The 23,016-nt window shown below is 39.5% G+C and overlaps 2 protein-coding genes and 2 non-coding genes across 4 annotated transcripts; all 4 read right to left on the bottom strand.

The window, feature by feature from the left end:
* bbs2 (Bardet-Biedl syndrome 2) lies at positions 1 to 15,249 on the bottom strand. The gene is made up of 18 exons (XM_012856681.3): positions 15,127 to 15,249; positions 14,511 to 14,645; positions 11,487 to 11,714; positions 11,265 to 11,390; positions 9,926 to 9,988; positions 7,702 to 7,779; positions 7,444 to 7,548; positions 7,261 to 7,347; positions 7,025 to 7,160; positions 6,758 to 6,897; positions 5,184 to 5,313; positions 4,395 to 4,566; positions 4,157 to 4,286; positions 3,889 to 4,008; positions 3,090 to 3,227; positions 2,716 to 2,828; positions 2,326 to 2,474; positions 1 to 705 (listed from the first exon to the last, which is right to left on the bottom strand). The coding sequence occupies exons 2-18, from the start codon at positions 14,625 to 14,627 to the stop codon at positions 599 to 601; spliced, it is 2,139 nt and encodes a 712-aa protein (XP_012712135.2). The 5' UTR covers positions 14,628 to 14,645; positions 15,127 to 15,249; the 3' UTR covers positions 1 to 598.
* Positions 15,250 to 17,380: 2,131 nt separating this feature from the next.
* trnap-agg lies at positions 17,381 to 17,452 on the bottom strand. The gene has a single exon. It is a non-coding gene; the product is annotated as a tRNA-Pro (tRNA).
* A 1,214-nt stretch (positions 17,453 to 18,666) lies between these two features.
* On the bottom strand, positions 18,667 to 21,047 carry LOC105921006 (caltractin; the record flags this gene model as incomplete). The annotated part of the gene is given in 2 exon segments (XM_036144821.1): positions 18,667 to 18,944; positions 20,910 to 21,047. Coding segments are annotated over 2 exon segments (237 nt in total), but the record flags the coding sequence as incomplete, so codon positions are not given.
* Positions 21,048 to 22,770: 1,723 nt separating this feature from the next.
* On the bottom strand, positions 22,771 to 22,842 carry trnap-agg. Its single transcript has one exon. It is a non-coding gene; the product is annotated as a tRNA-Pro (tRNA).
* Positions 22,843 to 23,016: the final 174 nt, after the last annotated feature.

Here is a 23,016-nt window from a genome sequence, read left to right as displayed (position 1 = left end):
TCACACTCAGAGAAATTTAAAAGAATTTTCTTTGGCGAAAAACTCGACTCTGAGAGCTGAATCCTCAGGACCCTGAGGACTCTGAAGCTGCTCCGTGTCTCGCTCCAGCTGTCTCCTCTCCAAACCTCACTGAGTCAGCTGGATTCAACAACCGGGGATCAGATCCAACACAGTCATTTGGTCCAAACATTCACATGGCTTTTCCTGAAGCTTAAACATTTTCAAACACAAGTGCCACATTGCCTGGAACGGCGCTAAGAGACTAAACGGCTTTATTCAGCTGTGAGCCCGTAGTACAGATGCAGGCAAACATGAGTGGGAGTGAGTGTAGATAGTGGTCAACTGTGCTGCACTAAGTCAAACCCGTCTAACTAGCCACACAACTAAACAACAGCTCTAGGTCTGTTTTCATTACAGCTTCACGTCTTACTGCAGTGGTTCCCAGTGTTGCTGCCTAGTTGTTGCTTCATCAACTTTAAGGCTGAACTAGTGTTTGTCCCACGCTCCTACAATCTTATGCACATTTTCCATGTGTAACACTTGTCCTTTATAGCGCTCATCGACGTCGGGTTCTACAGCCCGGTTCCTCCGGCTGGCCTCAAGAAGATGCAGTGCCGGCCCTCATGACCCTGAAGAGGGCGTTGACGTTGTTGCTCTTGATGGCATCTCTGCAGGCAGCGATCACCTGGTTCTTGGGTTTCCCCACTGAGGGAGAAACAGTCAGGTGGAAGAAATGTGAACTTATTAAAACTAATCATAAATTAGTTCTTCTAATTATTGCTGAGAGTTTTCTTTCTTAACAAGCATGTTGCAACTGTACATTCACATTTCAGATAACGCATTTTATTAATATTTTATGTGACAGACCAACACAAAGTAGAGCAAAACTGTGAAAAGGAAATGAAACGCAGCTTTCAACATAAAAAATATAACTGGAAAATGTGGCGTTGATTTGTATTTAGTACCCTTAACTTTGGTGCTCCTGAAAAAATTTAAATGAAGAAAGAAATGTATTAGCAAACAGAGCGTAACTGTCTATAATTTATTATCAGTACAAATCAAGCTGTTCTCTGAAAGTGTGAGAAGTTTGTAAGAGAACAACATCATGAAGACCAGGGAAAAAAGGAGACAGGTCCGGGAGGAAGTTCTGGTTCAGTTTTAAGCAGGATTAGGTTCTACAACAATATTCCAAGCAATAAACATCATGATCTCTAATCAATCCGTCCATCTGTCCATTTCCACTTGTCTGGGTTTCTCTCCTGGACCTGTTGTCCATATCTCAGACATCTCTCCCCTCCTGCTCATTCTGGGCGACCCCAAGGTGTCTCAAGGCCAAACGGGATATATAATCTCTCCAGCGAGTTCTGGGTCTTCCCTGGGGTTTCCTTCCAATGGGACATGCCTGGAAAACCCCCAAAGTAGGTCGTCCAGGGAGGATCTTGATCAGATGTCCAAACCACCTCAACTGTCTCCTTTCGATGTAGAGAAGCAGCGGCTCTACTTTGAGCTCCCCCTGGATAACAGAGCCCTGAGGCTGAGCCCAGCCACCCTCTGGAGGAAGCTCATTTTGGTCACTTGTATCCAGGATTTCATTCTTTCAGTTTTGATCAGGTTTGAATCTAGACGGACCGACAAATCGAGAGTTTTGCTTTTTGGCTCAGCTTTTTCTTTCCCACAACAGACCGGAGCAGCGGCTGCATTACTGCAGATGCAACCCCGTTCCGTCTGTCCAGCTCTCGTTCCATCCTACCATCACTTGTAAATAAGACGGCAAGTAACTTGGAGAGGATAAACCGACTAAAACCTTTACCATTGTTTCTGCAAAATCATATTATCTATTTTCATTCTTACTTGCCACAGGGACTGCAGATGAAATCAAGTTAAGAAGCTAGAATCTGATGCACTGAATCTTTTCTCTGTTACAGTTTTTCTATACATCGCTCCTGATCAAAGAAATAAATCAGTCAGATAAGCCAATCTGACTGAGCTTGAGTTCTATTGCAAAACTGAGGAAAAATGTCTCTCTTTATCTGAAAAGCTGTTGGAGACATTCAACCGAAGACTTGCAGCTGCAAATACAGTGAAAGGTGTTCCTGATAGTACTTATAAATATTGATTTTGATCTGTAAAAGAACACAAAAGCAACGCAAATTTCCCTTCCAATTGATCATTTTGCACGATGTCCTGTTGGTCTAGTCACATAAAATCTCAACAAAAACATATAAGCTTGTAGTTGTAATGTGACAAGATGTACAAATGTTTAAGGCGTTTGTCTACACTTCTAACACAGTATAGGTTTAAAACATTATTAAAGCCCAGTCGTACCTCGGAGTCTACCGGCCCGCTGGATGGCCTGGTTGACAGACTTGAGACGGGCCAGCAGGGCGTTGTGATTGTTAGAACGGATCTTGTATTCATTGATGAGATCCCTGTTCAGATCATACAGCTCCCTGTAACGCTTCTTCATCGTTCTCCTGCAGACAGAGCCATAACAGTGTTGTCAGTGTTTGTTTAACTGCAGGTTTGCTGTTTATTTCAGACATAGAAACTGCCTTGAGTCAGAAATTAGCTGTTCTAACAGTCAGTACGATTAAAATGGATGGTATTAGTCCCAACTTTGACCAGTTTGTAACCGTTTCTGAAGCTCGCTCTATTGTTACACATGTGTCGTCTACATGGATATAAAGGTGTGAAGGCAGCGTTGTGGTAACTCACATGTCAGCCATGAGGCGAGCGTCCTCCGCCTGGACCAACATGTTTCTGATGTAGTTTGAGTGGTCAGCCATGTCAGCGGTCAACTTCTGATGCACAGAGTGAAACTCGTCTACCTGTGATATAAATATTCACGGCACCGCATTAATACATCTCATTTTACTGAAGCAAAAGTAAAACCAATGGGAAAAGATACTTAAAAACATAAAAAACTACAGCAGGATCCTCTTGAAACGCGTTCTCTGAAACAGCATTTTTTCATCGCACAGCTTTACATCACAGGCAACTGAAACTAGAACTAAGCCTTTATGGCACAATTGATTTTATAACTAAAAGAGGTTTCAAATAAAAATAAACATCATAATCCGAACGAGAACCTCAGTGAGTGTTGTTCGAAGCTCCTCGTAGTATGACGGAAAGTCTGCTTCCACCGACAGGTCCTCTATCGCCAGGAAGGAGGCGAGGGACTGGACCAGATCCCCTGCTAGATCAATATCATCGGTACTCAGGGTGATCTGATGAAAAAGATCAGTAGTGGGAAATATTAGTGGATTAAAGAACCATGAATGCACCACTTTATTAATATGTAGTTCGGTTCAGAAGTCAGTTTTTTGGTTTTCAATTATTTATCTGAACCCTTCTTGTTGCAGGAGAGAATAATTAAACAATATACAATTGACATGTTTTATAAAAAACAGCAATTGGATTTAAAATTTCTGCTTAAAATTAAGATTTTATTCAGAACAATCTAGGGAATAAAAAGCAGTGATAACAGAGCAGATATGTTTTGCGGCCCAGTGAGTTAATAAAGATTTCCAAACTATTTCAAGTCAGACTATTACCAATGATGCACAGAAACAAAATATATTAAAATATAAATATACAAATAACAGTGTAAATATAAACAATATTTAAAAAAATAATATTAGCATTCTTGATCAGGGCTGTTTTTTTAATGTAAAAAAATCTTTATATGATTTTTATTGAACTATTTTTAGTGACATATTTGCCTCTCTAGGGTCCCTCTGAGGGACTCAGACGGTTAAACAACAGAAAAGGTTCTGTTATTCATGTATATTTTTGTGATTTAAAAAAAGAAAACTTGTCTTATAAAATATAGTGTATTGTTGTGGCAGAAAGTATTTTCCTTTTAAATGACCATCAGTTGCCGTTTACCTGTCCATTACTGGCCATATGAAAAGACATGCATCCTCCTCCACGGAGAGAATTAAACGACACATTGGGACTCTCTATCACCTCTGGAAGCAGGAAGTTCTGATTGAGCCACATTACTACCTACATTCATGCAGATAGACGGAGAAACAATAACAAAAAGAGCAAGAAAAAGGTAAAATTTTTCATAGCAGAATGCTGCCTCCTGAAGCACAATGAACCACATCAGAATAGTCTTTCAGCGTCTCCCTCCCTCCAAGTGGGTACCAACCCTCTGCGGTCGCTCGTTGATGCTGAAGGAAACTCTCCCAGCAGGAGGCGCAGCAGACGAGTCCTCTGTGATCTCATACATGGAGAAACGCGGCAGCTGGCGAGTGATTTCGAACACGTGGAACTGAGTGCTGAAGAAAAATGCTTTGTTTAATCATTGAGGGGCTGTTAATTTCAGAATGCAACACGAATTTACGAAATGATGGAAAGTTTGATTAAAGTTATTCTACACATCCTACCTGGTCCTCCCGCCAACAAAGGCTTTGATGTGCAGATCCACTGGAATATCTTTTGGGGGGACGATGGGAACTCGGACACAGCCTGACAGGTTCTGGACACTGGGGTGAACAACATGACTCTCACCCTCAAATATTCCCTCAGCAAAGATGAGAACTGCACGGATGATTGTTTCTGAAAGGAAGACATCAGACTTCCAGGTAATTCTTCCAGATTTGCTGAGAACATAAATGCTTAAAGGTATATAGCCACGTAATATGCTTATTAAAAACAATACCAAAAAATGTTTGATCATGATAAAATAAGGTTATATACATCAAGCTTCCGTCTTGATAGTGTTTTAATAGTCCTTTTTGAGACTAAAAATTATGCATCACATCTGCGCAATTAGCAGGTTTAGCCTCCGCTTCAGTGAACACCAACGTTCAGACTGTATTCCCAGAGACATTCCAGGCTTTTCCCTCTTGGAATAATATTTTATGTGTTTTTTTTTCCCCCCATTGGATCTTGAAACATTCTTCATTGTTTCATTGGGAGATGCTAATAGCCGTTAGCCACTTCCTTGTTTTAACCCCTGCTGTACATGCGCAGTATGTACTTTCGTTACAATCTTAAATAAATCAGGCTTAAATCAGGCTTTATTAACCAACAAATTGAGCAAAAACAAAGCATAAAACACCAAAATAACAGCAGCAGGACGTGATAATCTTTCATAAAAACTTTAGATGCAAGATGCTGACGTGTAAATGAATAGAAAAGGCAAATAACGTGGCTATGCACCTTTAACATACCATTTGGAGTTGAGATGCTGAGCTCTACATGAGCCTTCTGGGCCTCCGTAGAAGCTCTGACCGACAGCGCTGTCTGCAGCTGAGTGTTGGCTGGTATTACACCCATCCTGCTGTTTGTCTGTGACACGCCCTGAAACAGATGGTTTGGTTAAGGTTAGCCTCTTAAAAAAAAAGCTTAGTTCTGATGCAAACCCTGAAATTAAACCTGGTTACTTTAAAATAAAGAAACAAAAAAAAGGAAGATTAAAAAAAGATTTGCGACAGAAATATAACTTGAAGGTTTTATCTTTAATGGTAATTAACTTTGATGATGGGAAACAAATTAAACTTATGAATAATTAACTTAATATCTTTGGGCTTTGGTTCTGCTAGAGATTCATAAAGACAAGAATCACATTGTAATAGTGTAATATTAATCTTACCCATACAAGCGCTATATCATTTATACCTTGCTAGCACTAGTCCGGAGCCTTGCTTGTCTTGAGCACTCCCTTATTTCTTAGTGACAGAAGGTGTCTGAAACATTCCTCAGAAACTGTGGTCCATATTAGTAAAGTGGCATAACACAGTTGCAGCAGATTTGTCATCTGCACATCCAAAATCGATATGAGCTTTGTTACATGAAGCACTATCCTGCTGGAACTAGCAATCAAAGGATGAGGGCACTGCGGTCATAAAGAAAAGGAACAATACTCAACCTAACGACTCCTCGTTACAGAGGAGTGGACCAGTTTCGGTTCAATCTGCTGGTTTAATGACTTTAACGACTGCCCATTACTAACGGAGTGACCTGTTTCTGTTGAATTTGCATGTTATCTAAGCCATTACAAGGCTTTTGTTGGGCAGTAGTATAAAGCTTGATGCTCCACATTACTCCAGACTTTTTGAATTGACAAAGTTTTCTGGATAGGAAGCGAAACATCTTCAAACTACGGAAAACAAGTCCAGTTGCTTTGTTTCTTTTTTACTCTTTTTGGAATACTCAACTGGTACTGAGGGGGCCAAAGTCTGCCAAGTGAATATTTCCCCAAACCATTACACTGCCATTAGCAAACTCGATCCATGCCTTCATGTTGTTTACACCAAATTAGTACCTGATCATCTGAATGCTGCAGCTGGAATCCAGACTCATCAGACCTGGAACCGTCTTTTTAATCTGTTATCGTCACATTATGACCATTATAACCTTAGTTTCCTATTCTTAGCTGACAGGAGTGACCCACCGTGTGGTCTCCTGCTGCTGTGGCCCATCTGGTTTATGGATGTGAAGCTGATAAATCTGCAACAACTGTGTGATGCCATTACATCAATATGGGCCAAAATCACTAAAGGATGATCCTGGCATCTCTTTTGAATTTGTCAAATAATTAAGGCAGCTCTGAAGGTAAAAGGAAATTCAACTCAGCACTATCAACATGTACATTATAAACTTTGACAAACACCAGGTAAACTGCAACAAGAAGCAGTGTCTGGAAACTGCACAGTTGATACTGTGCATGTATCTGAGTCACATACAGAGGTTCAATAGTTTGCAAATCTGTAAATTAAATCTAACAAATGAAAATCGTGTACACCTTGGCATTTTCTTCATAGTTGCGTAGCTCAAGCAGTAGGTTCTGTCTGCGCTGGCTGAGCTCCCGAATGAGATCCTGTTCAGTGTTGGAGTCCATGAGATTACCTTTTAAATCCTTACTGGCTGGCAGGTAACCACGAACTAGTAAATACACACACGGGCAAGTGTCATTGAATCAAAACATTACAAATCCTGTTTCTTTGCACAAAACATTTAGAAGTGTCGCTATTTAAAATGTAGTATGAATGGACACGAGCACCAAACTCACCTTCTCCTTCTATGGAGGTGCAGATTAGTTGTTTCTGTCCGTCTAACCTGTAGTCTCCCTCCACCACTCCAGCTACAGATGAGGAGAAATTGTCTTTAAAGATAACCTCCCCTGTGCGGTCGCTTCGTGCATCAATCTGAAACAAGAGCTGGATGTCAGCAGAAAACAGAGTCTGCAAAGAGCAAAACCCTAAAAAAAAAACAAATACAGGAAAATATCAAATTCCATGCACGGACCTTTCCGTTGGACCAGCCAGTGATGAGTTCCACAACTCCATCACCATTCAAGTCAAAGGCATGGATGCTCATTGCATGGTTCTTAGACTGAGTGAAAAGGTCGGTATGTAATTAACCTGATTAATTATTAAAAATGGACAGATATAACAACAGATGTAGAGTTGAAAGTCTGAGCATGAACACCTTGATCCTCCAGTAGCGGGCTGTGCGGTCATAGACTCCAACGGTGCCATTAGCCAGAGCGTAGCCAAACCGACTGCCATGCATATGACATAATGACGTCACTGTCTGTAAAGATAAGATAAAAACACCTGTGATGCACAAAACCAAATGTCCGTTTGTCTTGGACCAACACAAAAATTATTTTATGCATTTTGTAAAGCCAGAAAATCTTTTTTATAACCTTATGAGAGTAACAAAAACAACCAAGTGTTTGTTTACCTCGTTTTCTGTCATCTCGGATACAAGTTGATCCTCTTTGAATACCCTGATGTCAAAGTCCTCAGACCCAACAAGAAGCTGTCAATAACAACAATTCGTTTTTGCCATTAATCAACAGTTCCTTAATATTTTTATCAAGTGCTAATATTCCACAATGTAATACTTAAAGGAGCAATAAGCGATATTTCACCACTAAAGGGGTGCTTGATCACTGTCTGTACACCAAAACAAGATGCACGACAAGCCATTCCTCTCTCTATCTTCACTCCAGCTGCCACCCGAGCTTTCCCTTCTCACGTTGGCATATTTGTACAGGATAAAAACACAGCAAACAGCATCACCTTTTAGAGGAACATGTCTAGTGAAGTAAGTAACTCATAAGTTTAGAATGCCATTAGAAAGAGAACGTTTGATCTGCTGGGGGTGCTCTCCGCCATGTTGCTCCAATGCTCCGCTGCTCTGAGGGTGGTACTATAGGTCAGGGAGTGGCAGCTGTTCACGTGCACGTACACACGCGAGGCCGGCCATGTAAACAAGAGACTACAGAACAACATTAAGATGTGGTGTGAAGTTATATCATAGTCAATCTGAAATATTACTTTTAGTTCTTCAAATCACTATTTTTTATTTCTGTCTAAAATAATGAAATTTCGCTTATTACTCCTTTAAATGAACATTATCCAGTTTATACAACTTTAATCGGCTTGAAAGATTCTTTTTACTGCAACCTTCTCAGTTGCAAATAAAAGAAAATTCTGTAAATGTGATGTTGGTTGGGTACCTTAAAATTAATTATTATAAATGAACAAGAAGAGAATCACTGTTCTTTTATGCATCTTCAAAAACAGAAATATACAGGATGCACAAAATTAGAAAAACGTGAATTTGCATCATTCTTGTTCCATGTTAAAACAGTGATAAAAACTGCAATTAACTCAAAAATGTCTCACTCTTTGCTTTTTTTTTTTCCATCATCACAACAGTCTCACCACTCTTCTTTACCTTTAACCTGTCAGTAACTAAACTCTATTTCAGCCGTGGCCATAGCAGACATGGAACGTCAACCATTATTGCTAAATGCATTATTGTTTGAATAACAGAGTTGGAATACATGTCCCCTCAGTGTCTAAACTAGTTTTTGCTATTGCTATTGAATTGCTATTGATGTCTTAGACCATAAATGTAATTTATCCCACATGTCAAGCCGTTATGAGATGCTCTCATGTTCTCTAAAAATGAACTAGATATTATTAGCACTAATACCTTTTTTTCGTGACCCTACCTCAAGTACTGTTATTGCTTAAGAATAATGTGCAATAATTTAACAATAATCTAAGCACAATGTGCAATAAACAACACTGTAATATAACATTATTGCAAAGTGATTTGCACAATTGTTTCTTTCTGAAATACAACCAACTCTACATAAGATAAAATTATTTATTGCTATAGTGACTTTGTGTCTTAGCGTAGTTTTTAGTCATGATTGAATTGTAATTCAAAAAATTTTCTTAAAATGTAGATAGAAAATTGGCATTTTGTTAGTAACTGTTTTTAGATTGCTTTTTGTCATCCTTCTTCCTTGTGCCAACTATTTTCATACCCTTGGATTAGGTTTCAAAGGACTAATAATAAATTCAGTCTGATAAACCTAAGGAACAGGTTTAAGGTATTTAAAAAGAATATGTTTTCAAAACTATTAATGTTTTCCGTTACATCAAACATTCATCCATCACTCCATCTTCTGACCCGCTTAATCCCTCATGGGGTCGCGGGGGTTGCTGGTGCCTATCTCCAACGTTCACCGGGCGAGAGGCGGGGTACACCCTGACAGGCCGCCATTACACCAAACACTTTAGTGTTATTAGTTTTCAATGGTTTTATGCAAAGAATAACACAACGCTGACCCTCTCCCACCTGTTGCTGTACAGTGCCAGGAGTTACTGAAAAAGGGCTATTAAAATTTTCCCTCACTTAAACTATGTCCCAAAAACAGTGAATAAATGTTATAGAGAACATTATTATAACCATTATATTTAAATATTCTATATTATTCTACCAGCTTTAGGTATAGCTGGTAACAGCTGTAATCTATTAAATTTTCCAATTAATAGAAATCCAAATGATTTTTGGTTTCTTATTTTGATCAGGAATCATAAACTCAACTCTTATTGTCAATGTTTCAACATTTTGTGAATGTTTCTGCAACAAACCTCAGACTTACCTCATTTTTCCCATCTCCAGTGAAGTCACAGAGCACCAGAGACCTAACATTATCACCAGTTACCTGAGAAAAAGGAGACTGCAAAGTCACAGCCTGAAATATTAAAATATGTGCTGCATAAACATTTTATGGATATGTTTAGGCAAATAAACAAGGTTTTGTATTGAACGGAAATAAATTGTACATTTTAGTATTTATGGTCCATGGTATATTTTCTTAAGTGAGCAAAGTCTAAAATATTCAACCCCCATATAAGTTGTCTGACAGTTTTTACAGCCTAAGGTGGAGTTGAAACAGAATTAAACCCTTAAACTCTATGATGATCTTTCACTTGTTTCACCTGTGATGCATTTCTAAACCCACCTAATGACGGTGAGTTACAATCATAGCAGAGGAGCTTCTACAAAAGCTGGGACAGGAGATTTTCTCACCATACCTGAAGGGCCTTGGTCATAATAGGATTTCCCAAGAATGAAAATTCAAAGAAACCCTCCTGGGACCATTATAAATAATTTTAAAACTTATTGACCGGCTGCAAACCTATCTGACCACAGAAGAAAGCTCGGTATAAAATCAAAGGCCCAGAGCAAAGAAAAGCACCACAAGACACCTAGAGAGTGACCTGATGAAGACTGGTGTGATTGGTTCAGATAAGAGACACACACTAATACCAGGACTTCCAAGACTGCTCTCTTGACCTGAAGGAACATCAGAAGTCAACCAGAATGTTAGCTAGGGGGAACCTGGACAGGACAACAGAGTTAAGGAGAAATTTGTATGAACTGATTAAACTAAACTAAACTGGAACAGTTTGGATATATAGACCAGGCTTTCAGCCACGCAAAATGATTTTTACCCCTACAGTCAACCATAATAAACTTGATTATGTACCTAAGCAATAATATGCCAAGTACAACTCAGAGTCAACTGAGGCTTGGTAAAAAATAATGTTCCTGGTCTTCTCAGTAACCCGATTTCATCTAACCAAAAATCTTTGGGAATTAGAAAAGCCAGCTGCAGCCATAAAACATAACTGAACAGGACGCCGTCTATCAAGAGATATAGGAAGCATGTAAAAACTTAGAGAAAATGTTGGTTAGAAGTCCTTAACGGATGATCACAAAGTACTGCCGGGTGGGAATGAACAAAATTGCTGATGTGTTAGAGTTACATTTTTAATATGAACTTCAGGTTAAGTCGGTTTCTGTTGTCACTGTATCTCAAATAAGTATCAAGTATGAGGGGTTGAATATTTCCAGTTTCAACAATAACTGAAATCATTTTTGTAAAACATATTTTCAAATATGACGAACTTTGGAGTGACTTAGGAGAATCTTACTGTCCAGAAATGGTCGTTCCCTTCATAGTCAAAACCTTGCAAGGCACAATTCCCTCCAATGATGGCGAGAGGAGAGGAGATGTCTCCCAGTTTACCCAACACAATAGCATTCGCTCCATCTGTGACCTTGAATGACACAAAGCAATATGAAAAAACTATTCACCAACATCTAGGAGTCTGCTCTACACGTACTGATTCCACAGGTAGGATGTTTCCACTTACATCTCTGTAAAATACGTCTGTATTGTCGTGAACATCATAAGCTAACAGGTTGGTCTGAGATCCCACAAGGAGCGTGTCTCCAGTGCTGTTTGGACCCAGTGTCCCTGCAGTCAAACATGTTACGGCCTGGTTGATGTTGAGAAGAGAGACGTCCGAGTCATGCGCGCTCTGGCTCAGGCGATGGCCCGCAGGTCTCTGACCGCGATCATGAGGGTTGTGGATGAAAACCTTTGAATATGGTGAAATGCAGAGAAAGAGAACTGGTTGAAAATCAGAAACATGGTAACTCACACGCATAATGTAGAAAAAGGTAAAACCCTATATTTCATATTCTGCTACCAAGGAGCTAGATTTGTTTGTCATCATTTAAAGAGACAAAGATTTAAATTGCTTCAGGGTTCCTTTGAGGACGCATTTGTGTATTTCTGTCTGGAAATACAGCTTTGACACATGCTGAAAAGTTAGTCTATTGAGCATGAAAATAAACAAAAGTAAGAAACAGATGAAGAAATAGCCGAATACTTCCATAAGGTCACCAACACAGGACGGCAAAGCGAGGTGAGGAAATGTCTAAAGTAAACAACATCATCAACTTGACGGCTTCCCATGATCAAGATAGCAAGGAGGAGGATTACAGCAGCAGGGAAATTTTGTGCTACTTCATCTAAGTAGCACAAAATCTTGACAAATGTCCCCAAAATGAACCAACCAGGCTTTAGCTTGATGCAAATGAAAATAAAATCCCAGCCCCTTGATACGTCACACTGCAATAGAAATGTAGTTTTTTTTATATCTTGCAACATAATTTTCCACAAATTGTAGCAATGAAAGTTTTTCTGATTTAGTTAAAAATATACAGTAGTGTGCAAAAGTTTTAGGCAGGTGTGAAAAAAATGCTGTGAATAAAAAATGCTTTCAGAAATACAAATGAAGATCGTTTATCTTTATCAATTTGCAAAATGCAAAGTGAGCGAACAACAGAAAAATCAAAATGGTGTTACTACCTTTTGCCTTCAGACCAGCACTGATCCTTATAGGTACACTTGCACAAAGTAAGGAATTTTGTAGGATTATAGTCAGGTGTGTGATCAACCAATCGTACCAAACAGGTACTAATGATAGTCATTGTCACACGTTGGTTGAAACAAAGTCATGAACTGCAACAGAAACAGTGTAGGAGGCTTAAAACTGTGTGAGGAACAGCCAAACTCTACCACCAAGGTGAGGTTGTGAAAGACAGTTTCATGTCATGCCAGTGTTGAGCACAGCAACAGGACACAAGGTAATAACACTGCACCAGCAAGGTCTCTCCCTGACAAAGATTTCAAGGCAGACTGGGTTTTCAAGATGTGCTGTTCACGCTCTTTTGGAGAAGCACAAAGAAACTGTCAACATTGAGGATCGTAGACGCAGTGGTCGGCCAAAGAAACCTGGTGCAGCAGATGAAAGACACTTCAAGCTTATTAAATCAGAAGATGTCCAGCAGTGCCATCAGCACAGAACAGTCAGAAACCCGGCACACCCATCAACTGTCCAGAGAGGTCTGGCCAGAAGTGGCCTTCATGGGAGAGTTGCAACCAAAAAGTCATACCTCCGATGTAGAAACAAGGCCAAGCGACTCAGTTATGCAAGAAAACGTAAGAACTGGGTGGCAAAAAAATCGCAGCTGGTGCCCTGGACTGATTAAAGATTTGGCTGTAGCAGAAAGCAGTTTCTTTATCAAAGAGCTGGAGCTATATTTTCTATTAAAAGATGTCCATGACATCTCAGGTCCTGTTTCAACTCTTTAGTGGACTCTTTACGGTTTTCTTAATGCAAACTGTTCAGATACTATCAATCTGGGTTTAGGTATTTAGAATTTACTTTTTCTTCCATCCTTTACTTCGGAATGATGAATCAGTACACTGCGAGGAATCAGACATGTAGAGGACTGATGCCTAGACAACAACCTGGTGCTGAAAGTGTACAAATTGACGAAGATTATCACTGACTTTCATATCTCAAATCTTTTAAAGTGAATGGATACAAGCATCACTCCAAAGCAGCATCCTCAGAGCAGTCTACTTAGCTGAGGTTGAGAAGGTGTTGACATTCTGCATCTAAGAATGGTATTCCAACTATAATATGGCAGACTAGAAGGCCCTGCAAATTACAGCAAGACGAGCTGACTAGGTTACCCGGTGCACAGGAGTTACTGTTTCAGATCCCCTGCTTGAGCAACGCTCTAGACATCGTAAGCCTCCTCACACCCATTACGTGAACTTTTGGACCGGTTACAATCAGGAAAAAAATTGTACAACATCATAGGGCTGGACAATGATTCAATAACAACATAAATCAATCAATAGACATATATCGATTGATAGAAGAAAAAGGGGTCAATAAAAAGTTCAATAGAATAACAGTTTTCCTTCCTTTTGCACTCTATCATGTTGGTTAATATTACAGTCATTACATCCTCCCAGCCAATCACAACGCAGACCCAGGAACACTCCGCCTCCTTCAAAGAGTTCAGAGAGCACGTGTTCTTTTTCATTTTTAAAAAACTTGCAGTTTTGGTAAAAAGTTGGTTGAATAAAAGGTTGAGTTTGAATTCAGTGTTTGTATGTTCTGTATCTAAAATAGGTAACTAAGCAACAGCATAAAACGGCCATGGCTGCACTTAAAATATGTTTTGAATTTGTTGATAATTATCGATATTGATCAGTATGTTTTCTATTTTATCAATATGCTGTTTCCCCCCTATATTGTCCAGCCCTACAACATCAAACTCAGGACTAGCAGACTGGGCCAGAGCTTTCTGTTTCAAGCTGCAAAAATGCTGAACTACTAAGATTATGGAACTTAAATTCTGGCACCATTTTTATGCAGAGTTTGTGTTGTCCCTGTTGAATGAATTTTGTATTGTAAGCTGTAGACGCCATTGAAAATTATATCTTGTTTCATTGTTAATTATTTATTTTGCAGTAGCCTGCAAACCTAATTCCCTTTGGAACAACAGCAGCAATGACTTATTCTCCTCACCTTTCCAGCTTGCGTGGCCGCTGTAAGACACGGGTGCACTCCATCAAACTTCCCAACAGCCACCATGCGGGGGTTAATCTTGTGGTTCAGCTTCAGCGTGAAGATGGGGACCATCATGGCGCAGCCTCCTTATCCCTGCACAGTAAGACGTGCTGTCAAACTTCTTCGGGTCAGTGTTTCATAGCCTGCGGACACTTTTGCTGACGAACCCCTGATGTCGGTAAAGCGCGTTTCCGTGTCCGTAACCCGTTGGCAGGCGTTATTTTTGCGCCTCTAATGTAATTACAGGCTTTACCGCAGCCCGGCCGGTAGCGACTTCTGTTGCCTAGCAACAGCGAGCAAGCTAAAGCTGTTCACCTGGCTAATCTCCCTCTGATTTGTGGCACTAGAACGCGGATTTTTACAACCAAATCAGTTCACGTGACTAGTTTACAGGTAGTTACTGTTGTGATGTATCAGAATACCAAATACCAGTTATACAAAACCTAGGGATTTTTGTCGAGAAATGTAGAAAGTTAGCTTATCGTATCGTCAGTTCTTTTTCACGAAACTCGTACGAGAAACAATATAGTAAAAATAAAAATAATGAAAATCATGACATATATTAAAAACATACCACGCTGTGCAATCACTGACCCAAGCCCCTTAACAGATGCAAACTGTGGGGGTTTGTTGGCATGAAGTCGGCTAAGCAGTAGCTACAGTCTGACGTCACGCTGACAGGCTAACTTCCGGTCACCTCTTTTCAAAGTAAATCGCTCAGTGAGTGAGTGACCCAAAATGACTGAATAAATAAAATAGTTTTAGAAACAGTTTTTTTAGTAACGAACTATTTGGATCAACCACTGATGATTAAATTAGCAAAACAAACATTAAGGACAAATTGCTATTAATTTTAATTTGCCACTTGGGGAAAATGAAGATAAAATTTTTGATATGGGTTAAAGTTATGACGCAATGGGAGATTAAATGGAGAGCTAAACCACAGGGAAGATTTTTATTTTGTTTAGTCGATAATGTACAGAAACAGCTCCAAAGATAGGAAAGAAAAGAACACACAGTAGGTAACCGTATGTTGTGACACATTAATTTAAATAGTACATTTCATTTGATTAGAAAATATGAAAAAGCTGTGATTCACGTTGTTTAGAGGCAAAGTTGTGGGCCCACGTGCAGTTGGGACAGGTGTTGGGTTTGAAGTTAATTAAAAGAAATTACATATATATATATATATATATATATATATATATATATATTAGTGGCAATTACAAACACATTTGTTATCAAGGCACTTTACAAAGTCAATGAAATCATACATACAGATTGCTCAAAAAGTTTCATATCTAAGGAAACCCAGCAGGTTATATCAACCCTTGACAAGCAGTATTCACTCCTCCTGAAAGAGCGTAGAGCCACAGTGGACAGTCGCCTGTATTGTTGATGGCTTTGCAGCAATCCCTCATACTGAGCATGCATGAAGCGACAGTGGAGAGGAAAACTCCCCTTTAACAGAAAGAAACACCTCCAGCAGAAACAGAACCAGGCTCAGTGTGAACGCTCATCTGCCTCCACCCACTGGGGGTTAGAGAAGACAGAGCAGAGACACAGAAAGCACAGAAGCTCACATTGACCCAGGAGTCTTTTATATGATAAAAAGTAATGTCAGATGATCTGCCTCCCTCACAGCTAACAGAATGCCAGACCAGATGTACCTACTATGAAAACAAAAAAGACAGAGAGAACATAAAATGAAACGTCTAAATAACAACAAACAATGGAAATTGGAGAACAGTAGGATAACTCAGAGTGAGAAAAATAGACCCTGATGTCCTCCAGCAGCCTAAGCCTATAGCAGCATAACTACAGAGATAGCGCAGGGTAACCTAAGCCACTCTAACTAGAAGCTTTGTCAAAAAGGAAAGTTTTAAGCCTAATCTTAAAAGTAGACAGGTGTCTCACGGACCAAAACTGGGAGTTGGTTCCACAGGAGAGGAGCCTGATAGCTAAAGGATCTGCCTCCCATTCTACTTTTAGAGACTCTAGGAACCACCAGCAGACCTGCAGTCTGAGAGCGAAGTGCTCTGTTAGGAACATACGGGGTAATCAGAGCTTGATTATTAAGGGCTTTATACGTGAGAAGGAGAATTTAAAATTATATTTTGGCATTACTTTGTTTTTTTTTAAATACACAGATATGTTATGTGCATAATAATTCAGACATATACTTGACTGATCTTTAACTTTTACGTTTTGCTTTAATATATTAGACAGATTGAACAGATGACAGGTTTTCCAGATGTACCATCCAGGACCTCAATAAAAGGCCTAACAGGGATTTGAATCTCAAACCTCTGACTGAAAACCATGCCTGTGGTCCTATGAGCCAGAGATCAGGCTCACAACTTCTCTATAAATCTTTATAGAAACATCTACAAAGTCTGTCTACATGTAGCAACTTTGGATTTACTTGTCACTGTGTCCGATAGCCTCATTCAGTCAGTAATAGCTCAGCAAGATTGTTTCTTGAAGTATTTAAACTTAGAATCCCAGTGCTTTCTTATTTTGATGTAATGTACATTCTTATTCTACAATAATGTAGAGAAAAATAACAACAATGTTATTCCAGAAAAATAAAATGTAGAGGCGAAATGTAGATTAATTACAGCTGCGTTTTTTAGACTATTTAGTCGAGAACAAGGGATGAAAATGAAAAAAAAATCACTCCTTCTGCCATGAAGGACAGAATGATCGCAATGTTTTTCCTTGTTTGCCCTTTTCCGTTTGGTTTAATTAGTTATGTCAGATGTATTTTTTTAGAGATTACTGTGGGGCAAGGGGAAAGTGCTTGAACCTTTGTAAAAGTACCAAAAGGGCTCGTCCGGGATTTGAACCCGGGACCTCTCGCACCCTAAGCGAGAATCATACCCCTAGACCAACGAGCCACAGAGACAGCTTCAAACATATATGATTAAGTGGGCTAAAACATCTGTAGTGTCTGTCTATGTGGCAGTTCTGAGTCTAAATGTGAAGTTGTTCAACACCTCCATCTAGTGGTGAGTTAAAGAGAGGCATGCAAGTTTCTGCATCAAACTCAAGTGTCGATGGAGAAATCTGAAAGAGCTACAACTTCTTTGGTTTAAAAGACTTTACTGTATACACTAATTGTAATAACTTTGTGTAAATCTACACATGTCTAAAAGAGAAACTATTTATCACTTTATAAGTTCCAAAAGTATGTCTGAATTGAATTAAATGTTGAATTGACGGTTCCAAGCAGCGTAAAAGTTGGACTGGCCGGGTAAAATTTCCTGATTTGAACATATGAAGAAATATGCAAATATGCCACTGTTTACAAACCCTTGACAAACTTCTAAATTTTACATAAAAATAACAAGAGTTTATTATTTATCTTTCTCTCCTTCTGTTTTTACCATAAAGACAATACTTTAGGCAGGTGTAATTTAATGGTTGACTGCCAGGTTATCTAGATATTGTAACAGTTGCTAGACACTAAAAACCTTTAAGAACCAAAATGAGCCCATACAGTATTTAAACCCAGGACCTCTTGCATCCCAAGTAAGAGGGATGCAAGAGGTCCAGGTCCCTAGACCAACCAGCCATGGCGAATCAGCTCTTTATGTCTGTGTACAAGTCCAACCATCTGTAAAGTCTAAAGTGGCAGCTTTAGACTTAAATGTTTTATCCACTAGCATCCTCTAGTGGTCAGATATGTGTAAAACCTTTTTTGTTACAAACTGCAAACTGAGCAAGAGTCACTATATATTAGTTATGCACTCCTTCTCTAAATGTATTATGAATACTATGCATGTCATACCGGCATCTATTGCTAATTTCGTTTACAACACATTGAAAATCACCATCATTCACATGTGCATTTGCTTATATATTTACTTTTTTTTACCTGCCTTTTCACCTCTCACAGACTGACAGAAAAATCATACCTCTAAACTCAGACGCAATGGAGTTCAGTAAGGTGGATGTCCCAGCTTTGTGGTTGGATGTCACACTAGTTTACACACACATCATAAACAGCTTTGTGGCTAAAATGTAAACCTGACACAGCTACCTGAAGTAATTGTTTTAAGATAGGTTGAAATGATAGAGAACTATTCACTGACTTGGCTTAAAGTTTTTAATTGTTAAATGTAAAGATGACAACAAATAACTAGATTAGAATATTTTTAATATATACTTCAAACAAAAAATGTGTGCAAGCACGACACACGGAAATATTTATTGAAAAGCGTTTAAACTGCTGGGACAGCATCAAATGTGAATCTCAACAAGACGTGCTTTTTGAGCTAAAACTCATTCTCAGCAGGTTGGGTGGCGTTCGGGCTCCTTCATTATCTGTTGAAACTCTTCCCAGTTGATTTCACCATCACCATCTAGGTCTGTTTCCGCAACCATTTCCTGAAAGGACACAAAACAGTAAAATAATATGATAACAAATCAACAGGAAACAAATGCAGGAGACTAGATAAGATGTCATGGGTCCCACAGAAGCATCCCTTGAAACTACCAGCATGAAGCAACCTTTTTAATGGCTTTTCAGAGAATTACGCATTTGAAAACATCAGCAGAAAAGAGAGTTAAGATTGACAAACACTTATGTTCACATGCCTAAATATTATAAAATAAAAAATAAATAAATACCTTTTCCATCGTTTACTTGCTATGCACCAAATGAATTTGATGTATAAATGTATTACCTTTGATTTGCAGTGATCTACTTTAGAAAATGGCTTGATCAGTGTATTAAATAAACTTCGCTTTTGTCTCTCATCCCCTCTCTTTCTTTGAGGTCACCTGGTCATGTGTTGCCATGGAAGTGCCCTTGAGCAGTGCTGATAAGGAAGCCGTGTGTTCAATCAGGCTCATAAGGGAGAAAAAAAAACATACTGGAAGAAGGCAGGGTGACTTGAACTGTGGGTTTAGTTTATTGCTGTTTTGAGCTTAAGTGGTTCAAGTTAGAATGTAAATGTGTAAATAATGTTTACGTGTCCTATTAGACTTCGTTAATAGAGTGTCTACGGTATAAATAAAGCGTGAATTTGTCCGCACCCCTTTTGATTAGCATTGGTATAGGCTGTAGTGCTTTAAAAGCTGGGTGGTATGAAACAGGCCTTTTCCATGTTGACACATTGATTTGATTTGGTACGGGTCTGCTAGATTCAGTTCTACGCGGGTGGTTCTCAATTAGAACCGAGTGCCAAGCCAACATGGGCGCAGTCGACATAGCCAAGGCAGCGGCAAGCATCCAGCACGTGACTCTTCACAAAAATGTGTCCACCTCTGCATTGGGCCGTTGTATTGATTTGGGGGCTTCCATCTTTCTTCAGCATCTAATTATATACTCAGCAGCTGCTGTGTGCTAGTTTTTAATTATTAGGGCGAGTCTGATTCTTGTTTCTGAGTTGCTCTAATTACGCAAACAGTGACCCCACCCCATAGCAAATCAGCGACCAATAGTCTTCTGAAGTCGTGCCTTCGGGCCAACTTGCTGCATTAAAGCAACATCAAACCAGGTAGTAAAAATAGCAATGGTTCCACATAACCTTTACCAATGCAAAAGTTGGTACTGGTGGAAAAGGGACACATATCCGTCCCTCTCCGTTTGCCGAGGAAGGGGAGTCCATGTCAACTGGCCATCAAAGATGTGGGAAGTTTTATTTATTAATTGTTTTAATGGGGTTGGCATTTTGGCAGGTGCTGATGGTGTGCGTGAGAGAGAAGCCTGCTGCCCGTTCCCAGCTGCTCTCAGTCTGAAAGGCAGACAGCAGCTCAGTCGTCTACCGCACACGGTGGATGGATCAAAGGCCGGGAACACTTTTTTTAACCAAACACTCTCCAGAGACTAAACTTAAGAGCTTTCAGCGTAATTTGAGAGAGATCATCGGTAAATTTGGGCTGGCCCTGAAAAAAAAAAGTGAAACGGGGCTTAAAGCTTTACCTGAAGGATCTAAACAAGCGAATTTCTGAAAGATCCAAGTGGGACAGCAGAACCTTATGTCAGGTTAATCAGATTTGCCAGGGTCTCATTTCTGTATGTCACAAAAACCTGATATTGTGCCAATGTTGAGGACAGTTAAGTACCGCAGGAGGAGGACACACGCGTAGCTGCTGCTATCACATCTGTTTGGTAAGAATCCACAATTTCTTCTTTGATAGAAGAACAGCAAGAAGTATCTTGACTAGCTTAACATGTTGTGATTTGCTGTTGTAATGAGTGCTGCACATTATCAATCCTGCTGGCCAGATTATGTTTAATTATGACACAGATACATTGTTTTTTGTACAGCAGCACTTTCCCTATAAAGGATATCTGGTTTCATAGAGTATGAAAAAGGCTAAAGAACCACAAAGGATCCACATCACCTTTAGCTCCTCAAATGAGATGTTTTGGCCAAGCTCCTTTGCAACTCTTTGTAGATTTTTGACGGAAATTGTCCCTGTACTGTCATCATCGAAAATCTCAAAAACTTTCTTCAGTTCCTCCATGGTAATCTCCTTCTTCTGTTGCAAACAAAAGAAAAGTTAAATATTGGATTAGTGAACGCTTTAAGGTGAATTTGACATGATTAAACTTCAATTCAATTACATTTTATTTATATAGCGCCAGTTCATGAAACATGTCATCTCAAGGCACTATCTAAAGCCAAATTCAATCAGGTTATACACATTGGTCTCTAGCTCTAACGAAACCCAGTTGATTGCATCTAAGTCTTGACAAGCAGCATTATCTCCTCCTGAAAGAGCGTAGAGCCACAGGGAGAGTCGTCTGCATTGTCCATGGCTTTGCAGCAATCCCTAAAACTGAGCAAGCGTGAAGCGACAGTGGAAAGAAAAAACTCCCCGTTAACGGGAAGGAAAACCTCCAGCAGAACCGGGCTCAGTATGAACGGTCATCTGCCTCGACCGACTGGGTGTTAGAGAAGACAGAGCAGAGACACAACAAGACAGACAAAAAAAGCACAGAAGCACACATTGATCCAGTAATCTGTTCTACATTAGATGGTAATAGCGGGTAATCTGTCTTCCCTGGATGATGTCACAGCTAACAGAACGCCAGACCAGGTGTACCTACTATAAAGAAAAAGAGAGAGAGAACAAAAAGTTAAAAGTTGAAATAACAACAAACAATGCAAATTGGAGAACAGTAAACCTTAGTAGAGTGAGAGAAATAGACCCTGATGTCCTCCAGCTGCCTAAGCCTATAGCAGCGTAACTATAGAGGTAGCTCAGGGTAACCTAAGCCACTCTAACTAGAAGCTTTGTCAAAAAGGAAAGTTTTAAGCCTAATCTTAAAAGTAGACAGGGTGTCTCACGGACCAAAACTGGGAGTTGGTTCCACAGGAGAGGAGCCTGATAGCTAAAGGATCTGCCTCCCATTCTACTTTTAGAGACTCTAGGAACCACCAGCAGACCTGCAGTCTGAGAGCGAAGTGCTCTGTTAGGAACATACGGGGTAATCAGAGCTTGATTATTAAGGGCTTTATATGTGAGAAGGAGAATTTAAAATTCTATTTTGGCATCACTTTGTTTTTTTAAATACACAGATATGTTATGTGCATAATAATTCAGACATATACTTGCCTGATCTTTAACTTTTATGTTTTGCTTCAATATATTAGACAGATTGAACAGATGACAGGTTTTCCAGATGTACCATCCAGGACCTCAATAAAAGGCCTAACAGGGATTTGAATCTCAAACCTCTGACTGAAAACCATGCCTGTGGTCCTATGAGCCACAGAGATCAAGCTCACAACTTCTCTATAAATCTTTATAGAAACATCTACAAAGTCTGTCTACATGTAGCAACTTTGGATTTACTTGTCACTGTATCCAGTAGCCTCAACCGGTCAGTAATAGCTCAGCAAGATTGTTTCTTGAAGTATTTAAACTTGAAATCCCAGTGCTTTCTTATTTTGATGTAATGTGCATTCTTATTCTACAATAATGTAGAGAAAAATAACAACAATGTTATTCCAGAAAAAGAAATGTAGAAGCGAAATGTAGATTAATTACAGCTGCGTTTTTTTAGACTATTTAGTCGAGAACAAGGGATGAAAATGAAAAAAAAATCAGTCCTTCTGCCATAAAGGACAGAATGATCGCAATGTTTTTCCTTGTTTGCCCTCTTCCGTTTGGTTTAATTAGTTATGTCAGATGTAATTTTTTAGAGATTACTGTGGGGCAAGGGGAAAGTGCTTGAACCTTTGTAAAAGTACCAAAAGGGCTCGTCCGGGATTTGAACCCGGGACCTCTCGCACCCTAAGCGAGAATCATACCCCTAGACCAACGAGCCACAGAGACAGCTTCAAACATATATGATTAAGTGGACTAAAACATCTGTAGTGTCTGTCTATGTGGCAGTCCTGAGTGTAAATGTGAAGTTGTTCAACAGCACCATCTAGTGGTGAGTTTTAAAAGAGGCATGCAACTTTCTGCATTAAACTCAAGTGTCGATGAGAAATCTGAA

This window comes from Fundulus heteroclitus, chromosome 2 (genome assembly GCF_011125445.2).
Source record: "Fundulus heteroclitus isolate FHET01 chromosome 2, MU-UCD_Fhet_4.1, whole genome shotgun sequence".
Classification (NCBI taxonomy): domain Eukaryota; kingdom Metazoa; phylum Chordata; class Actinopteri; order Cyprinodontiformes; family Fundulidae; genus Fundulus; species Fundulus heteroclitus.
The sequence above is the reverse complement of the archived record's forward strand: the minus strand, read 5'-3'. Positions and strand labels throughout refer to the sequence as shown.

What these genes read in the sequence shown, in the direction of transcription:
- bbs2 (XM_012856681.3), bottom strand. Translation starts at nt 14,627, where the DNA reads ATGATGGTCCCCATCTTCACGCTGAAGCTGAACCACAAGATTAACCCC. An exon ending in GCTCGCCTCATGGCTGACAT is followed by an intron (nt 2,475 to 2,715) that starts GTGAGTTACCAC and finishes CTCTGTCTGCAG; the next exon opens with GAGAACGATGAAGAAGCGTT. An exon ending in GCGGGCCGGTAGACTCCGAG is followed by an intron (nt 706 to 2,325) that starts GTACGACTGGGC and finishes TTTCTCCCTCAG; the next exon opens with TGGGGAAACCCAAGAACCAG.